Below are 15,054 nucleotides of genomic sequence, written 5' to 3'. Positions count from 1 at the left end.
GGCTTTAAATCAGAATTGCATAGAGAGCTATTTCACAATTTTAGCTTAAAAAGGGGTCACCATTTAGTAACTGATTGCTCAATGCCTTGCCCTGGGTTACAGGCTTTATAGGAATTGGTACCTCATTTAATCTTCACAGCATTAGCCTTGTTTTGTAAATAAGGAAATGGAGTAAAGCAACTTCACTTTTGGGAACTTCACAAGTGGGCAACTGGGATTAGAACCCACATGTGCCCTCAAAGCTTCTGCTGTCAAACAGTGTAAAATAACAACTTGGCAATATTTGCAATAAATTGCTAGGTTTTCTATCTAAAATTAAAATCTCTGGACTTCCCTGGTGGCGCAGTGGTTAAGAATCCACCTGCCAATGCAGGAGCCATGGGTTCGATCCCTAGTCTGGGAAGATCCCACATATCGGGGAGCAACCAAGCCTGTGTGCCACAACTACTGAAGCCTGCGCGCTCTAGGGCCCACAAGCCACAACTACTGAGCCCGTGTGCTGCAACTATTAAAGTCGGCGTGCCTACAGTCTGTGCTCTACAACAAGAGAAGCCACCACAACGAGAAGCCCACGCACTGCAACGAAGAGTAGCCCCCGCTCACCGCAACTAGAGAGAGCCCGTGCGCAGCAACGAAGACCCAACACAGCCAAAAATAAATAAAATAAAAATAAAATCTCCATTTATATCTCCGAATAAGAACAAAACCTTTAAAAAAGCTAGAGTAAAGTCAACAGTGTGGTGTAGTGGGTGGAACACTACACTCTGGAGTAAAAAACAGTAAGTATCAGCATGCTGGCTCTGTCATTTACCAGCTGTATGTTTTGAGCAACTCAAGCTCCCTGTGTTGAGAACAGAATAACTTAAATAGCGTCACCACGCTTCATGTTAAGGGATCCCTCAGTACAGGGTAAATTATTTTTTTAAATATTGAGTTTAAAGTGGTCTTGCTTTCAGAACTTAAATGCAGTTTTAAAAACTGTAAATTGATCAGTAATGTCATTAACACCCCGTATCCTTATCCTGGAAGGAATGGACAGTCACAAATGAAACATAAGAAACCTCGATTTCTTGTGTCAAATTGCTTAATTTACAAAGGGAGATCACCTGCCATACCAGCAGTTGTTTTGTGAATTTTGGATGCTGTTAAGTCCTGCATTTCAGAGACTACTAGGTCCTGTCTGGAAATCAGACAAGCTCCCACCAGATGGATGGTGGGGCCTGAAACATGGTCTCTTTGGCAGATGGCCAAGTTACGAAAAAGTGGGCTTAACTATGAAACACATATGCCCACCCAGGCTTTTTTTTTTTTTTTTTAATCTGCTATGCTTTTAAAAATTAGAAAACCTAATTATAGCCAGAGTTAAAGTTAGCATTCATTTAGCAATTATTACATAAAAATAGATATAGAACAGATGAAACTATATAGAGCACCATTTAAGAGGAAAGCCACATACATTCTGGTCCTTTTTACAGGACACTTACTTGGTCCATGGTGTTTTTCTCTCCAGAATTAAATCCTTCTTGGGTTAACTCTTGCTTTTTAAAGATTCTAGATAGTTTTATAAGGCGCCGAAATGTTTGGAGTCTTTTTTGGCTTTATGCTTCTTCCACCGTCAATACACTTAGACACAAGAGATCCTGACTTCATTCTCTTCTCTCTTTATTCCTCCCCCTGGTCCCCTGGGCCCTGGACCCAACAACAAAAACCAAGGGTAGTGGTTTGGGGGGATCCACACAGAAGCACAGTTCATGGCCCATCCAGCAGCTCCAGGATGGCCAGGAGGTGGTTTCCACATTCACATTATTAAATAATTTCAATTGTCCCTTCTCTCCTACTCAGTATATTACCACAAACCTAGCCTCTTTATCATGGGCTCTAAACTTTCTTACCATGTACTGAATTAAAATATTTTGGATTTAAACGATCACATATTAAGTGAACATAAATGTTCAAAGTGATAATGTAATTTCTTACTTTTAATGAAGTTTTATTATAATAAATCATATATACAAAATAACATGAATTTTTAAGACCCTACTACCCAACTCATGACTTAAAATAGTACCAAAAATTGCATCCACCCCATACTTTTCCCTGCTTCCAAGGTAACCATTCTCCTGAATTCTATGTTATTTATTATTCCCTAAATTGTTGTTATGTGTGTGCATAAATATGTCTAAATTACATATTTAGACTTGCTTGACTTTATAAAAATGGTACCATTCTCTTTGTAGTGCTATTTACTTACCATTATGTTTCGAAGACATATCCGTGTTGTTGTGTGAGCTATAGTTAATCCATTTCACTGAAGCCTACATTCCATTCTAATACATTTATTTATCCACTCTTTTACTGATGGATGATGGGTTGAAAAAGATGTTCTTCCTATTATCTCAACAATTCAAAACTCCCCTAAGAGAGTAGTTAGCAGGAAAGAGCTGTAGCTAGGGCTCAATTCCACATACACTCATTGTTTCAGGGAAAACAGGGGCTGTGGAGTCACAGATTTGGGTTTTAATCCTAGTTCACTCTTGGGGGTGAAGGGTGTGTTCACTACCTTGATTGTGGTGATGGTCTCCTGTATGTATAAATATGTCAAAACTGGGGCCTCCCTGGTGGCGCAGTGGTTGAGAGTCCGCCTGCCGATGCAGGGGATACGGGTTCGTGCCCCGGTCTGGGAGGATCCCATATGCCGCGGAGCGGCTGGGCCCGTGAGCCATGGCCGCTGGGCCTGCGCATCCGGAGCCTGTGCTCCGCAACGGGGGAGGCCACAACAGTGAGAGGCCCGCATACCGCAAAAAAAAAAAAAAAAAAAAAAAAAAAAAAATATGTCAAAACTTATTAAATTGTATACTTTAAAGACGTGTAGTTTATTTTATGTAAATTACACCACATAATGCTCTTTTTAAAAAGAGAGAGAGAACTCTGTTTCAGGGTTTAAAAGCTACGTGATCTTAAGCAAGTGGCGTAATCCCTCCAAGATGCATTTGTGACGTGCACAATGCAAGCTACCTTGCACGGTTGCAGCAAGTATCAAGTAGACTCACAGACAGCACTGAGCCCAGCCTCTGAGCTTTTCTTTGTGCCAGGTGCTTGGCTCTATACCGGGAATACAGAGATCAACACAATGAGAATGCTGTGTGTCTGTCCCCCCCTCCCCCCGTCCTGCCCCGGTCTAGAATGGAGGGCAGCTAGAAATACAGCCCATTCCAATTTAATGGGATGTGTGTAGCAAAATAAATGGGAACAAGTTATGAGAGACAGCCTCACAGTTTGAAAGCATAAGGGCCTGGAAATGACAGACCCCAATCTTCCCACCCTGCCTGCAAAGGTACAGAGTAACAGGGGCCACAAACTGCAGAGCAGGGAACATGAGGAACCAGCCAAGACTCCTCTGTGCTTCCACTGTGTCCTCCTGAAACTACTCACCCAGAGAGACCCAGTGAGAAATGACTGTATCTAGAATCGTCGTAAATGTTTTCTAGATGGTAAGTTACCCTAGGCTAGGGGCCCTGTCTGTATACTGAGACCAAGCAGGACTTAAATGGTTTTTGAAAACAATAGCATGAATGAATGAACATCAGACAAGTCAAAAATAGAAGGAAAGGGCTTCCCTGGTGGTGCAGTGGTTGAGAGTCTGCCTGCCAATGCAGGGGACAAGGGTTCGTGCCCCGGTCCGGGAAGATCCCACATGCCGCAGAGCGGCTGGGCCCGTGAGCCATGGCCGCTGAGCCTGCACGTCCGGAGCCTGTGCTCCGCAACGGAAGAGGCCACAACAGTGAGAGGCCCACATACCGCAAAAAAAAAAAATAATAATAATACTAGAAGGAAAAATGACAATGGCAGGCATAATCTGAAGGCACTGGGTAATTTAGTAATCTTGCCCTTTTATTTCCCCAATATGGTGCCATGAAAAGAAATGAAATATAAGGTGAGAAGCCCTGGGTCATGTCCTCTCTGACTCATTCTGGCTATGTGATCTTCTTGGGAAAGTAATTTCATATATCTGAGTCTCAGTTTCCAGATGGTTCAAATGATAGTAATAATTATTAAAGTACCTATTTCATGGGAGTTCTTGTGAAAATGAGATATAATTTTGAAAAAGTTCAAAGTATTTTACTATCATTATAAAGTTAGTACCAGTATAACCATAGGTAGTTCTACACGTAGATAACCTGTGAAGACACAATTAGAAATTTTTTAGTAATTGCTGAAACCTCTCAAATTCATTGCCTTAGGTAGGAAATTCTATGTGGGTGGAATAAAAGACTCAGAGTGACTGAAAGAGTGGCCAATTTTCATAAAACCAGACAGTTTATAAGACACTAGTCATCATCATTTGAGCATATACTATGCACCAGGCACCATGCTTAAGGATCTTACAAACATTAATTCACTTCAACCTCACAATCATCCTCAAGGTGGGTGAGGTAATCATGCAATTTATTATCAAAACCAGAACACCTCTGAGAGTGAAAGGGGTGCTTTGAATAATCACACAGAACAGCAGCTGTAAACCAGACTGTCCTGAGCAAAACCAGAACATGTCGTTTACGACTCTTCACAGTTGAGGAAACTGAATCTCACAGAGGGAAGCAATTTGCCAAGGCCACCAGCTTCGACAGGTGGAAAAGCTGCCCCGGGACCGGTGCTCTGAAGCATCACCTTATACAAGCCTCCTCCATGTGCAGTCACAGAGTAAGGCTACTGTCCTTCTGTGGTCTTCTAAGTAAGTCCTCCTCCAATTTAAGTATCTCTTATCAGTGAAGACTAAAACAGAACCTGAGATGCCAGTTCAAAGAAAACAGAAAACTAGAAAAGAAAATTTCTGTTTCTATCAATACCATTAAAGCCAACGATTTATTGCCACAATCCCAGTCTAATTTATCTGTTTGGGGGGGAATTTTATGTAAGAGATTGAGTAATGACTGACGTTCTTTCTGCTGAGACAATGGGGCCTCTATGAATGTTTCCTTGATTCAGTGAAGATATTCATCAAACATAACCTCCAGCAATGGCAGTTGGAGAAATGCCTTCTCAAGGAAGTGTTCTGTCATCTATAACTAAATTTTCTTCAAATACCTGAATAACCTCTTTGGTAGTACCTGGTACACACAGAAAACTAAAAGAACAAAAAAATGTCAAGGCTAGGACAATACTAAAGCAATGCCTTACTCTTTGATTTCACAGTTGAATAAAAAGGTATTTTGTGAGATTTCTGAATCTCTTTGCAGACAGCATTTTTCATGCAGCATGTTTACTATTTAATGATATACATAACACATATAGTTGGAAATATGTCAAGCAATTTCTTTTCTTGCTACACTACATGACTACTTTGAAAGATATATGTGGATATCATTAGCAAAATACCTTTCACCACACCATAAACACAAGTCCTACTTGGGAAATGTTTTGCATTAGGATAATTATTCTGGAATGATTAGCCAGAATAAATAACCAGAACAGACGTCCCCTAAGTCTTCTGTTCTAATTTATGTCCTTAACTTTTGCCCTATTAGCAACTCTCATTTTAGGAGAGTGCTTCTATCCTAAGCACATAATAGATGCTTAATTATTTCTTGAATGCAAGTTAGATGCTTTTCATCCTAATTTTGCTGTCAGACCATTTGTCCTCTAAGCATTTGTTAACTTACCTGTCCCTTCTTCTCTATAGTTCACTGTTCTCCTCATCATAGCCCCACCTCCACTGCCCACCTGGAAGTACAAAGTGAAGGGTTTCCCCAGTGGAATTTTCCCTCTAAGTTGACTTCTATATACTCCATGTTTAAAATGATCCCAACTGATAGAATGACATTTAAGGACATGATTGCAGTTAGGGGTCTTGGTCTTAATGTGGAGACCATAAAATGCTAGCTTGGAGCCCCTCGTACAGTTAATGGATTCCCACGTGATCTCAAATGCCAACTTCATCATATACTAAATCCCTAAAGATTTAGGTCTACTCCTGGACTTTACAGTCTGTTTTTAATATTCTGTCCTACTGGTCTGTATATCCAGGTGACACACTGGAGTGATTCTTGACCCTTTATGTTTCTTTTTTTTTTGCCTTACGCGGGCCTCTCACTGTTGTGGCCTCTCCCGTTGCGGAGCACAGGCTCCGGACGCGCAGGCTCAGCGGCCATGGTTCACGGGCCCAGCCACTCCGCGGCATGTGGGATCTTCCCAGGCCGGGGCACGAACCCGTGTCCCCTGCATCGGCAGGCGGACTCTCAACCACTGTGCCACCAGGGAAGCCCAGACCCTTTATGTTTTAATACCTGGTCAGGCCGGTTCTCCTTCCCCCACCACTGCTCTTCTGTTTTACAGCTTTCCCAGGTAGGAATCTTGGACTCAGTTTCTCCAGTCCTCGCCCCCCTCCTCCCATCCCCTAAAATAACTCCAAACTAAAACAGAACAAAACTACTCAACTTTTTACAGTAAGTCCCCTACATATGAATCTTCAAGTTGCGAACTTTCAAAGATGCGAACCGTGTTCACATGTCCAATTACTTAAGTCAGTTCACGTCTGGCATACACTGTCACATGCGTGCATCCTCTACAAGTGCTTATGCTTTTGTGTACTTTACTGTACAGTACTGTATAGAGTACAGTAGTACAGTATCTTTATTTCAAGCCCAGGATGTCCGGAAGCAAGTGTTAAAGCAGCGGTGATGTAGCCGGTACCATACTGTACTTTTCAAGGTACTATACTGTAAGATTAAATATGTTTTCTTTATTTTTTGTTTGTTTTATACGTATTGTGTGAAAAGTATTGTAAACGTATTACAGTACAGTACTATATAGCCGATTGTGTTAGTTGGGTACCTAGGCTAACTTTGCTGGACTTACGAACACACTGGACTTACAAACATGCTCTCGGAACAGAACTCGTTCATATGTAAGGGACTTACTGTATTGGTATTGTGTTAATTTTTAAAATTAACTTGGGCAGAATTACAGCTCCGATCTCAGAGAACAATTTTCCACTCACCACTTTCTAGATAAAGAAATTAATGCCTTGAAGGCCCAAGTGATACATCCAAAGAAATGCAGCAAGTGGCAGAGCTAACGCTCGAAATTTGTCTCCTTAACTCCTAGAATAACACCATCTCTTAACTTTAGCTTTTAACTTCCCCCCTCCTCACCATTCACAGACACTCTTTGGATCTCTAGGTCCTTAGGACATCTTGTCTGTTGCAGTAGTCTATAAATATTCTTCTTACACACCTCACCCTCTCCCAACCCCTTCCCCGTTTCGTGACTGCCCAAGTCAGAAGAATTTCTCTTTCGAATGTCACTATATGACAAACATTTATTGCATCATGTTAATATATGTAAAAGTTTTCATTCTGGTGAGTTCTCCCTACCTGAGAGCTCTAAGTTTCTTGAGGCAAGTACAGATATCTTATTAATCTTCGCATTTTGTAGTAGCAGGTAAATGCTATATACATTAAGAAACATTCATTCACTGGCTGCTGCTTCTTCCTGGAATGTCCTTCTCCAAGATTTCTGCATGGCTCACTCTTTTAATCCCAACCACCTCTTTGCTCAGGAAGGCCTACCCCTTTAATTTAAAATTGCAACCTCTTGTTCTGTTTTAGTTTACTCTAGAGCACATGTCACTAGTACAGCATCATTGCTTATTTATTCTCGGTGGCTCACCATCAAATCAAAGCACCATCAAGGACGAGTATTTCTTTTGTTTGCTTCATTGTTACATCACCAGCACCTAGAAGAGTCCCTGGCACACAGAAGATGCTTAATAACTACTTTTTAAAAAATGAATTTTAATTCTGTGTTTAAAGTAGTGAGGTGGTGGATGTGTTAATCAACCCAATTGTGATGGTCATCTCACAAAGCACATGTATGTCAAATCATCACACTTTAAATATATAAAAATTTATTTGTCAATTCTATTTCAATAAAGCTGAAAAAACTTAATCTACACAAAACAAAATCCTCACATGTAATTCGTCTTCTGATTTTAATTTTCCTTACTCACACCAACAAGAGAAAGGTGAGTTTTTAAAATTGTAGGCTAGATCAATTTTGAAATAGCTGCTTTTCTAATTATAATAAAAGACCTTCTTTGTATAGATCTTCCTCAACTTATGCTGGGGTTTTGTCAGATAAGCCCACCGTAAGTTGAAAACAAATGTCAAAATGTATATAGATCACTAACCTACCGAACATTGCAGCTTAACCCAGCCTACCTTAAACATGCCCAGAACACTTAACATTAGCCTACAGTTAGGGCAAATCGTCTAATACAAAGCCTATTTTATAATAAAGTGTTTAATATCTCATGTAATTTATTGAATACTGTACTGAAATCAATACACTGATTATGTCCCTTTAATGAATTCCTTGGGTCCTGAACTTATCTTTTTTGGACTAATTTTAGACTTATAGAAAAGTTGCGAAGATAGTATGAAGAATTCCTTGTGTACCCTTCACCCAGTTTTCCCTAATATTGACATATTACATAATCATGGTACATTTGCCCAAACTAAGAAATTAACGTGGGATAATACTATTAGCTAAAAAACAGACTTATTCTGATTTCACCAGTTTTTCCAAGTTATGTCCTTTTTCTCTTCTGGGATCCAATCCAGGATCCTCTGTTGCATTTAGAAGCCTTACCTTTGGATCTGGTTCTTCATCCTCGTCTTGATAATCATCGCAGAATGGACTGGAGTTGGCTGCAAAGGTGGGTCCCTGGGAGTAGTACTGAGAACTCCGGTAGCCATCCTGCCGCAGCTTATCACATTCTGCAGGGGTACAGGCCGGGGAGGGGAGAAAGGGCTTTAAGAACCAGGATGAGTTTAATCCTCCTTACTTACCTTTCCTAGTAATATTTCTCTATGCATAACACAATTTCAAAATAATGACAATATTAATAATAAAAATTATGATAAAAAGAACTACGAATTAGTAAAGCAGCTGCCACACTCTACATGCCACATTAATACACTTCAAAGGGATTACCTTTACACCTCACAACAATCCTCTGAGTCAACTTTAGGGTAATTAAATCACTTGTTGTGTAATGTTATGTAAGGAAGCAGTGGACTCAGAATTTGAACCCAAGGTCTTACTTACCATAATCTTTTTTCAGTTTTATTGAAGTATAGTCGATTTACAATGTTGTGTTTATTTCTGTTATACAGCAAAGTGACCCAGTTATACATATATATATTCTTTTTCTTATTCTTTTCTGTTATGGTTTATCACCAGATACTGACTGTAGTTCCCTGTGCTATACAGTGGGACCTGGTTGTTTATCCATCCTATATATGATAGTTTGCATCTACTAATCTCAAATTCCAATCCTTCCCTCCCCCACTCCCCTCCCGCTTGGCAACCACAAGTCTGTTCTCTATGTCTGTGAGTCTGTTTCTGTTTCATAGATATGTTCATTTGTGTGGTATCTTAGATTCCACATATAAGTGATATGTGATGTTTGTCTTTCTCTGACTGACTTACTTCACTTAGTATGATAATCTCTCTAGGTCCATCCATGTTGCTGCAAATGGCGTTATTTCATTCTTTTTTATGGCTGAGTAATATTCCGTTGTATATATGTACCACATCTTCTTTAACCACTCATCTGTCGATGGACATTTAGGTTGCTTCCACGTCTTGGTTATTGTAAATAATGCTGCTATGAATATAGGGGTGCATGTATCCTTTTGAATTAGAGTTTTGTCTGGGTATATGCCCAGGAGTGGGATTGCTGGATCATATGGCAACCCTATTTTTAGTTCTTTGAGGAAGCTCCATACTGGTTTCCATACTTACTATAATTTTTGACATGAAACAATTGATTAAGTAATTCCACATCAAAAAACACATGCAATTCTCATGCTAGGCTTGTTTTCTAGACTGATTAGCTGGAAGTGACAAGAGAAATCATGGATTATAATGCTCTCATTTTGTTTTTACTTCTCAATTTAACTTTGATGCTAAACAGCCTATAATCACTGTGCAGAATTTAGTTAGTACAAGCTGGCTGGCAGTCTGAGATGTCTTCCAGTCCACGGAGGAATGCCTGGCACCTGAGTGGAAGGTAAGTAGCAGCCCTGGATCACAGGGGGACTAGGACCACTGGCTGCTCAGAGATTAGAGATTCTCTTCAAGGAGCAACAACAAACCATTGCATTGATAACTCCCATTGGTGGGGGTGAGCACAGAAAGAAGAGTTCTAATGGCTTTTCAAAGCCCCAGGAGCTCTCCTATTACCCAGATACCTCAGAGGAGCATTTGCCTTGCAAAAGGATTCCCCATAGGGTTCCTTTAAATATCCAGCTTGGTAAAGGAAGGTGACATGTGTTTGGTTTTGGACAAGTTTCCTCTTTGCACAGCTTTACAAAACCATGCGCCTAATGGCACAGAACTAAAGTAGGGCATCTTCAGAGTTCCCTTCTAACACTAGGAGCTAAGCTTCTTCTTCAAAGAGGAGATTAATAGTTGCTTTAGTGGAGGGATAAAAATTCTGCAACTGGAGAATAAAAAAATCCTCACTCTCCTGTGCTATCTACCTCACAGTGGGAGTGGAGAACTAAAGCAAAACTATAAATCAGATTTTTTTAAAGTCCCATGGAAATAGTCACGAGGCTCTTCTAGAATGCCAAACTAAAAAATGTACTGATAATCATAAGAGAGCTAAACCCTACTACTTCAGTTACTTATGGGCTGAACAATGTGTGGGCTGGCAACCACTGTTAATACTGAGTAAAAGAGAAAATAAAAAAAAAAATTTTCGGAAACTTCCAGAACACACTTTTAAAAATGAGGATTTACTAACCCTAACCCTTTTCAGTGAGAAATACTTTCACATTTTCTCCAATATTTGACAATCTCTCTGCAAAAGTAGATAGTACAACCAGACTCTATGCTCTCATTCTACAGCGATGCTACATGGAGCATGATGACTAGTTTTCAAATGGTGCTCTGTGCAGAGTTCTGTAAATATTTGATTTTATCTTAAAGCTAAGATAAAAAATAACAGCTCCATAGTTCTACATGTCATTAACTTGTATTGCTAAATTAACTTTTCTGTAGTCCTATAAAACTGAAGTCACCTAAGGATTCAGGGTGAACCTTGTAAAACAAACCAATAAAACCTATTACCACTGGCAGCTACTTATCACGTAATTCAGTGCTTTCAAATAGTTGCCAAACAAAACAAAATACAAAGTGAAGGCCAAGGTCCTCTTAAACTAGGTCCTTTTCTTGTTCAAAATAATCCTTTCTCCCCTCATCCACTGACCTTATGATAAGCACAAGTCTTAAATTATAGAAGTTTATAATATTAAAAAATCTGTTTCACATACCAGGTACCATGTAAGAATGTGTTTGAAAAAGATTGCTCTGCAAGGGACTGCTAGGCTAGATCATCTCTAAAGGTGATATCAGTTCTGATATTCTTGGCAATAATATTAAAAATAAGCAAAGCGCTATCATCAAAAAGACAATAAACAGGGGCTTCCCTGGTGGCGCAGTGGTTGAGAGTCCACCTGCCGATGCAGGGGACACGGGTTCGTGCCCCGGTCCGGGGAGATCCCACATGCCACGGAGTGGCTGGGCCTGTGAGCCATGGCCGCTGAGCCTGTGCATCCAGAGCCTGTGCTCTGCAACGGGAGAGGCCACAACAGTGAGAGGCCCGTGTACCACAAAAAAAAAAAAAAAAAAAAAAAAGACAAGAAATAACAAGTGTTGGCAAGGATGTGGAGAAAAAGGAACCCCTGTGCACTGTTGGTGGGAATGTAAACTGGTGCAGCCACTATGGGAAACAGTATGGAGGTTCCTCAGAAAATTGAAAATAGAACTATCTTACGATCCAGCAATTCCACTTCTAGGTATTTACCTGAAGAAAACAAAAACACTAATTCAAGAAGATATATATACTCCAATATTCACACAAACATATAGAGGACTATTACTCAGCCATAAAAAAGAACGGAATCTTGCCATTTGCAACAGCATGGATGGACCTAGAGGGTATTATGCTAAGTGAAATAAATGAGACAGAGAAAGACAAATACTGTATGATTTCACTTATATGTGGAATCTAAAAAACAAAACAAACAAACCAGAAACAGATTTATAGTTACAGGGAGCAAGTGGATGGTTGCCAGAGGGGAGGGAGGTGGGGTTGGGCAAAATAGGTGAAGGGGATTAAGATGTACAAACTTCCAGTTATAAAATAAATAAGTCACAGGGATATAATATACAGTATAAGGAATATAGTCAACAATACTGTAATAATTTTGTATGGTGACTTATTAGGATTGTTTTGTAATGTATTTAATTATCGAATCGGTATGTTGTACACCTGAAACTATATTGTACAACAGTTACACTCCAATTAAAAATTTTTTTTTTTTTTGCGGTACGCGGGCCTCTCACCATTGTGGTCTCTCCCCTTGCGGGGAGCACAGGCTCCGGATGCGCAGGCTCAGCGGCCATGGCTCACGGGCCCAGCTGCTCTGCAGCATGTGGGATCTTCCCAGACCGGGGCACGAACCCGCATCCCCTGCATCGGCAGGCGGACTCTCAACCACTGTGCCACCAGGGGAGCCCCAATTAAAAATTTTTAATTAAAAAGAAATTTAAAGTAGCCTAATAACTCGATACCCGTTGAATCTTAAAAGACCAAAATATCGCAAAATTATTATCCATAAGTTAAAAGCATGAAAGGCTGACAATTATTAGTAGTTCCAATGTGTGTCACCTTTTAAGCCTAGTTTAAAAGATAATGCCTTTTTCCCCCCAAGATTAAGTTTATGTCACAAAAATATTTACATAGTAGTATAATAAACAGTAGCATATCAAATGAACACGATGCTGGTCTAAGAATAAATTAGGCCATACAGGGACCTCCCTGGTGGTGCAGTGGTTAAGAATCCACCTGCCAATGCAGGGGACACAGGTTCGATCCCTGGTCCAGGAAGATCCCACATGCCATGGAGCAACTAAATCTGTGAGCCACAACTACTGAGCCTGTGCTCTAGAGCCCATGAGCCACAACTACTGAGCCTGCATGCCTACAGCCCATGCTCCGCAACAAGAGAAGCCACCGCAATGAGAAGCCTGTGCACTGCAATGAAGAGCAGCCCCCACTCGCCGCAACTAAAGAAAGCCCGGTCTACAGCCATACCACCCTGAATGCGCCCGATCTCGTCTGATCTCGGAAGCTAAGCAGGGTCGGGCCTGGTGAGTACTTGGATGGGAGAAAGCCTGCACGCAACAACGAAGACCCAACGCAGCCAAAAAAATAAAAAAATTAAAAAAAATATTAGTCCATATAAATTTATGGCAGATGACCAATTTTTTATACCCTTATCAGATTTCTGCAATCTAGTAAACTCATCAAATTCCATTGTCATTTATCTTATTCCAACTCTACGGGAAATCTAGGAAAATTTCCTCCTGTCAAGTTGCAATGGCTCTCAGTTTCTAAACCATGGCTTTGTTCATTAAAAACTGAGTTTATTGTCTGTGGAGTGAGATGTAAGTGAGTACTAGCCATCATGAATAAACAAAGACTTTTCAAACACTGAACTGATGGTAAGAGCAAGGCAAAGCATAATTTAAAGCCAGGTTATGCAAGTAACCACAGGAGGGAAACACGATACTAAATGTAACAGAAGCTCTGTCTTTAACACATACGTCTCTTGCAACAGAAATTAAGAGTAAAACCATGCTATTGTTCTCACAGTACTACTTGGATAAAGGTGTCACTGTTTATTGTGTCCTTTGGTTTCCCAGCCACAAATTTCTTCCTCCCTCCTTTCATGTCAAACGATTTTCTTTAGCGCAAGGACAATGGACGAACACCTTGGTAGACCAAAGTTTTTAATATAGAAGCAAAAAATACTGTCATAGGATTAGATGGTTACCTAAACATCTTGTGAATTTAATACTGTTCTGTCCTCCAAACCTTCACATATTAAACTATTCTTTAGACTTTCTGTTTTAATATTTTAGATATGCTGAGAGTCTGCTGCAAGAAGATTTAGAGTTATCTTCAAAATCACTTTCTCTACTGGAAATCCTTGATGAATTTCCACTCTCTCTGTTTTGCTCCTAAATGTATTGAATTAGTGACAATGAGCTGGAATATACAGCAGTCACAGACAGTTCCAAAATCCCAGTGGCTTAGTACAACAAGAGGATTCTTTCCTGCATGTTCTCCTGGTCCAGGCAGAGCTACTGGGGGCTCTGCTCACCACAGTCACGCAGGGACCAGGCCGAGGGAAGGTCCTTCTCAGCTTGTGCTTGGACCATCACGCAGCAGCGTTGGGAGAATGTGCGTTTCACACTGGCTCTGGGAACTTCTGCCAGAAATAACCAGAGTTTACTTCCGCTCCTATTTCTTTGGACACAACAAGCCACATACACAGCCATACCTAACTTCAGAGGGGACAAGGAGGGGCCACCCTACCTCATAAGCAAGGGGGAGAATGAGACTATCCCACACCAGCTCTAATGACTCCTCCAAAAAGAGGGACGACACTGAATCTATGATTTTCCAGATTCTTGTCACCCATTCTCCCGACACTTATTAAGTGTTTATTTCCAATCCTTCCTGAATGAGACTGAGAGGCTTTTGATGTGGAATCTGCGATGAAAAGCTACCCTGCTGTGTTTCAGTAACAGAGCGTTGACCTTTGGGAGGGACTCTATGGGGAAGCCGCTGAGTATCTGGAATCCAGGACAAACCAGGCACCGCTCACCACCTGTGAGGCCTGGGGGGACAGCATTTTAACCTCCTGGAAACTCAGATCCCACCTCTAGCGCTGGCACATTACTTCTGGGAAGCTGTCATGAGAATCAGTCAACAAATATTTCCAAGTACTTTGCTCTTTAAGGTGAGAGACTAGGTCAGGGTGTGTCAGGACTTTGCACAGAACCCTCCACCTGGCGGGTGCTCAAAAAACAGTCACTGCTGTCAGCATTTACCACATAAACCATAACTACCTCAAACTCTCCCACTTTTTTTTCATTCATTCATTCATTCATGTATTTTGCGGTACGCGGGCC

General features: G+C 40.7%; 1 protein-coding gene across 8 annotated transcripts in view; it reads right to left on the bottom strand.

Annotated features, from left to right (window-relative positions):
* NHSL1 (NHS like 1) overlaps positions 1-15,054 on the bottom strand; it is a 249,052-nt gene that overhangs the window by 24,315 nt on the left and 209,683 nt on the right. For all 8 annotated transcript variants that reach the window (XM_082633918.1, XM_082633912.1, XM_082633917.1 and 5 more), the window contains one exon: positions 8,650-8,777. In XM_082633918.1, coding sequence (XP_082490044.1) covers positions 8,650-8,777 — 128 coding nt within the window. The remainder of the gene's footprint in view (positions 1-8,649; positions 8,778-15,054) is intronic.

This window comes from Mesoplodon mirus, assembly GCF_964341445.2.
Source record: "Mesoplodon mirus genome assembly, chromosome: 10".
NCBI lineage: Eukaryota > Metazoa > Chordata > Mammalia > Artiodactyla > Ziphiidae > Mesoplodon > Mesoplodon mirus.
The sequence above is the reverse complement of the archived record's forward strand: the minus strand, read 5'-3'. Positions and strand labels throughout refer to the sequence as shown.